Raw genomic sequence first — 6,024 nt, 5'->3', positions numbered from 1 at the left:
GTGGATGGGGTAGTTTTGTACGATGGGCCTGTTTATCAGTCCATTTGATTGGGCTTACTGACAAATAAAGCGGGCTGACTTTGTTGATATGGGAAAGCCCAATGAAAGAATTGGAAGATTTTCACTGGGAACTTACCAATATGTATGCTTTCATCCAAACTTATTTATGGAGTAATATGGTCAAAATATGCAAAAACTATACATTTATTATGTATAGTATATGTATATTTATACGTAAATATATATAACATTCCCCAGCATTGAAAGTCACATCTTCTTTTCAGGGGGTGGTTGTGAAGAAGAGAACGGGGACGAAGCAATAACAAGGAAGATTATTAGTTCATAATATGATGAGGAGATCAGAAGAAGAAGGAATATCATCATCAAGTAGCAGTAGATGTCAAGACTGTGGAAATCAAGCGAAAAAAGATTGCACATATATGAGATGCAGAACTTGCTGCAAGAGTCGAGGATATCATTGTGAAACTCATGTTAAAAGCACTTGGGTCCCTGTCTCCACAAGGCGTCCAAGGCACCATCTTCATCACAGTACTATTCAACAACAGCAGCAGTTAATTCAAGCTGGCCCAAACCCTAAAAGATACAGATCAAATGAAAGTCATCAAGGTACTAGCTAGATATCTGTACTACTTGTACTAGTACTATTACACAGTATACATAGATCTCCACACTCATTGCACTTTGCTTGCATCTTTAAATCTACTGTTTATTGAACAAGTATATGTAACTATTTTGATTGCACCATTTCATCTAAGAAACTAGAAATTTAAAAAAAAAAATCATAATGAGTGATGGCAGCGGCATATTTAAGAATTTTCATTAAGGAAATTCAAAACAAACCCGAGAAGCACTTAAAAATCAATACAGTATAGATAGTAAATAGTGGGTGGTAGCAGTGGTGGATCCAGAATTTACAATAAGGAAATTCACAATATAAAAGAAAGAAATAAACAAGCGAAAAAAGTAGGACCATTTAAGATTTTATATATACATAAAATAATTTTAACCTTATGTATTTAATGTGATTTTTCGACCAATCATGGGCGGAGCCATCTATATCAAAGGATGGTTCAGGCGCGCACCGTCGAAAAATTAGGTTGTGTATATAGATTGAATGTTAATTAGTATATATGAGTCTATATTAAATTTTTCACACCCTTGATGCACCTGAGAAGAAAATCTACACACTCTTCGTCAAATTCCTGACTCCACCACTGTGACGCCCCTTAGCAGTCTTACCCCTGAGTGGTGATGAGAATTCAACCCAAAACTCTTATTTGGTCGGATATCTTGTTGATTTGTGTGACTTTCTTGATTAACAGCTTAAGCTATTTAAAGTAATTCAGAAAATTATATATGTACAATAGGTTCTATGTACAGAAACTATGAAACCCTAGCTATTGCAGCTTTTCTGGGTATGCTTACTAGCAATCAATGTTATGAGATCATTTCCAACTTTACTTTTTACTACAGTCTTGTAACTACTCCTGTTGAATCAATAGGTATCTACACCAATTAAAGGCCCAACTGGGCCAAAAAATATGTATTTTGCGCTATTAGTGTAAGTGTGTGGTAAATTCTTTAGTTAAATTCGGCGTGTTGTTTTTGATGCAGTGATAGGTGGTGGTGATCAGGAAGCTGGAGATTTTCCGGTGGAAGTGAGTTCTGCAGCAGTATTTCGATGTATTCGTGTAAGTTCCATCGACAATGCGGTGGATCAATATGCATATCAAACATCAGTGAAGATAGCAGGACATATTTTTAAAGGGATATTATATGATCAAGGACCTGATGATCATGAGAGTCCTCGTTACAGCAATATTAATACTAACAATATGGCTGGAGAAAGTTCATCAACTGGCTTTCAGCTTCAGCAATCTCCTAATTTACCTATTACTACTGCTACAACTTCTCCACATCCACCAGCATCGACTTATCCCAATCTACTATTTAGTGCTTTGAATATGCCTGGTACGCAATTTTTCCAATACCCCAAATCATCTTGAAATAAAATTCTCATTTTACTCCATCAATTTAACTTATATACATCTGATAGTGTCAATACTTGTATTTTAACCCTATTGTAATTAACAAGTAATAATAAATTTATGATGGACGATATTTGCAATTATGTTTAAGTGACCTAATTTAGTTACATCGTGAATGTATAAAAGTTAAATCCCTATAGTTATCTCTCGGCATTTTGTTATGTGCAGTGAAAGGGTAAAAGTTAATAACAACCATGTACATTGAACATTGAACAAAAAGGAATTCCAATGAGGAATTATTGGTCTTTTGTCTGCAAATTTAATATTGATCCGTGTTAGCATATGGTTCTGCAGTTTGTCTTATCATGAATTTCCTCCATTCCCATTGCTTTTATCTTTGATTAGGGGAATTAATTATGTCTGATTAACTGGTTGTTTATGAATACCGAAGCCACTTTTCTCCTGATTACCCGTTTCTTTGCCGGCTTAAAATGCATGTATCCATTTTAATGGACAGGAGGACAATAAGTGATTCTTGGACCATTTATATATTTAAGTTTTGTGAACCGTTATAAAATATTCTAAACTTGACTTGGTATTGCAGGTTATCTAATTTTTAATTTTTATGTAAATAATTGGATAAACTGCAATAGCAGGTCAAGTTAACTGATAGTGTAGAATATTTTGTGCACCGAACTTAAAATCGTATTTTAATCATGAGTTATAATACTTCTATGCATGTGTAAAAGAGTTTATGCTACTTAATTCCTCCATTCATTTTTACTTGTCAAATATCGACATGGTACACCCGACCTTTAGGAGTAAGAAATAAAATGATAATTTTACTATGTTATATATTCTTTAAATATTATAAATTCAATGTTATAGGAAATGATTATAGTAAATAATAAGGATAAATTAATGATTTAGTGATAAATTATCACTTAATTTTTCAAATTTGACAAGTAAAAATGGATCGATATAGTACAGCGAATAAAAAAAATAGACGAATTATGTATCAAATTGATTAAAAGAGACTATGGATAACTACTCATAATAAATAGTAGTACTAGCTCGTAATCTGAGAAATTAAGACAGGACAACATTATGTTACAACAGATTAAATTACACTATGAATGCATATAAGTTACATCAATTCTAATTTTGATGTATTTAGGTGCGCGAATGACTTCCCTCCAACAATGACTAACTAAAAGCCAACGTGGGGAAGGTCCATTTCTTGATTATTTCTTTTAGAGTTAAACATGTACAATAAGGAAATCATACAAGAAAGTAGGCATTGATGCTTACCCACTACTGTTGTCCCCTTGTTGCACGTAAAAAGTTCAACATAATTAAACTCCAAATGTTCAAAATTTAATCATAGCATACGTGGTTCCACAAAGAACGAACTTTAGTGTGTACCATAATAATGTCTTTGTACATCTTAATTCCCTTGTTACTTATGTGTAATTGTTGTGAACATCTTACTATTGATTTGTGGTACGTCTATTTAACTAAAGCACTTCTATGACATTAGAACTTTAGTTTATATCTAGCTAGCAAGCTCGTTCTTAATATATTAATGCTTAAAAAGAACCTTTGGTAAAAGCAAGTGTTAGACGTTGATCATTGCAGCAGTTTGGACATGAAATAAAGAGAATCTGTGATTAGTATAAGGGACCTTCAATATGATTAATACTTAAAAATAAGTATCTTGAAGCAAAAAAGAGGATTGGGTGGGCATCTTGTGTTAGATGATAGTGACTTGTAGCAAAAAAAAAAAAGTAGTAGTGAAGCCTCATGTTTAACCTTTTATGCTAAAGAGATATTCATACACCAACCAAAGGTAAAGGTTTATGCCCCTATCAATGACATAATGTTGGAATATATCCCTCTAATAGTACGCATAATAATGAAGAAACTAATTAAGAAATAGCTAGGAGAATAAATTACATGTACATGTTGTAAATAAAGGGGAGTGAATATAGAAATTAAATTTACGGTTATTGTTTTTATAATCAGTTTGCGCCCACTAATTTCATGGGTACTTGTTGCCTTATTGAAATTTGAATTCGATACCTCATGGTTTTCAATGTAACCTATATATATGCTGAGATTGAACCCAAGCCCTCATGGTTCTCAACGTAACCCATTTCTTTGGCTACTTAGCAAAGTGAAATATGTGACCATATCTTATTTTGAAGTGTTTAGCACAAGAAAAAGAATTACACCCGCACACAGGAGGAACGTGTCTGGATTTAATAAAATCAAGTAAATTAAAATGTTTTCTTTTCAATTAACAATGTATAAAACTATGATAAGGCGGTCATACATTTCAGCATACACATTAGATACCGCAAAACATCCTAAAAAATTCCTCAAGAATCCATTCTCACTCAGACCTAACTTCTAGATGACTTTCCCTTTTAGTTCTTTAATGAACGTCCCTCTTTTTAAGGAGGCTTACTTTTTCTGGAAGGGGCCATTTTTTCTTGTTTCTTAAGCAAAGAAACAAATATGGGGGCGCAAACCAAAATGGTTTTAATTAGGCTGAATAGATAATGATGTTTCTTTAATTTGATTATAATATGGTAGGAACTTTAACATGTAAAATTAAATCAAATACTTTAGTGGCCTTGGAGAGGAGGCACATGATCAAGAGCTTTTTCTAAAGGAATAGTATCTATAGCAAAGTATTTTAAGATTGTTTTTGCAAGTGATCTTTGGACTTATTGAGGAGATAATGATAGAGCACTGTGCTTTTTATCCCTAAGGCTACCACCACATGGGCACAAAAACAAAAACAAAAGAAAAAACGAATCAGTACTTGTACGGAAGTTCATGCATGTATCCACTCTCTCAAATTTTATGGATAAATTATTATGACCTCCACATTATAGACAAAATCATCTCTATCTTAAGCCTTTTGTTTGTACTCTACAATATATTGCTACTTTGGTTTCAATTTGATTGTCTAAATTTGATTTGAGGAAATTTTTTGAATTTTGTGATGCTGAATTAAAATATAGATACTTGGAATGTGCCAAATATGCTAATCTTATGGTCTTGTAACGCATGCATTTTAGCTTAAACTTTGTTTTAAGTAAATTTTAAATGCGTGTGGTGAAATGGTCAGGTCTGAATCCTCTTTGATAGCAAGGGAGTTTGCTAACTAAAAACCACAATAGCGCGATTTGAATTAGTCGGATCAGTGAATTCTTGAAATACTAATACTTGAAGCAAAGAAAAAAATTCCATAAAAGCTTAGAAGTTGCTCTTTGTTAGACTGTTTAATATCTCAATCATGAGTTGAGTATTTGAGCTCATCATGAATGGAAGTTGTTTAATCTACAGATGTTGAATTTTCTTTTGCCCAATATTGTTGTTCTCTACATATTTAATACACGTACAGATGTTTCTCTTTTTTATTTAGCCATGAATTTATTGGCCACATGAAATTGTATTTAGTTCTTTTTTACCTTTTTCCGTATCCAAGTTTATGCTTCTAGCTCTTGCACAGACCATGTGAAGAGGTTATATTTCCAATTTTCATGTTACTGATCGATTTTAATTTCAATGGGCTGTTGCTGTTAATTATTCTACACTAATAGTTATTTAGTTTATTGCTGATTTGGCTATAATAATAGGATCTAAGAGATAATTTTCTGCTTTCTTATTAGTTTTTTTCTTTTAAAGAAAAATATTTCTGCACTGTAAGTTTGAAATATAATCCCAAGCATGTATTGTATTCTATATTTGTATTATCTTGTAGTGCAGTTGCATCATGGCTTGTTAATTATACTACGTTGATTATCTTATAGTCGAGAATCGTAATGATATTTTGTACACCCAGCATACTTTACCTAACTACAACCTGAATTATTTGGCCATCTAGTTAACAAAATATGTACAAAGTATATAAATTACGTATACTTTATATATATATATATATATATATATATATATATATATATATACTCCATAAACAAGTTGACTGAGCGATATAATGCTG

At 32.3% G+C, this 6,024-nt stretch overlaps 1 protein-coding gene across 2 annotated transcripts; it reads left to right on the top strand.

Moving 5' to 3' along the window:
- The first annotated feature begins 259 nt into the window (after window positions 1-259).
- LOC107880008 (protein SHI RELATED SEQUENCE 3) lies at window positions 260-5,821 on the top strand. Of its 2 annotated transcripts, XM_047395178.1 has the most exons (3): window positions 260-627; window positions 1,636-1,992; window positions 5,149-5,821. In XM_047395178.1, the coding sequence occupies exons 1-3, from the start codon at window positions 348-350 to the stop codon at window positions 5,163-5,165; spliced, it is 654 nt and encodes a 217-aa protein (XP_047251134.1). In that variant the 5' UTR covers window positions 260-347; the 3' UTR covers window positions 5,166-5,821. The 2 variants fall into 2 exon arrangements, with proteins under 2 accessions (XP_047251134.1, XP_016582417.1); XM_016726931.2 differs by lacking the exon at window positions 5,149-5,821 and having other exon boundaries at window positions 265-627; window positions 1,636-2,145.
- The last annotated feature ends 203 nt before the right edge of the window (window positions 5,822-6,024 follow it).

Source organism: Capsicum annuum, chromosome 8 (genome assembly GCF_002878395.1).
Source record: "Capsicum annuum cultivar UCD-10X-F1 chromosome 8, UCD10Xv1.1, whole genome shotgun sequence".
Classification (NCBI taxonomy): Eukaryota; Viridiplantae; Streptophyta; class Magnoliopsida; order Solanales; family Solanaceae; genus Capsicum; species Capsicum annuum.
The sequence above is the reverse complement of the archived record's forward strand: the minus strand, read 5'-3'. Positions and strand labels throughout refer to the sequence as shown.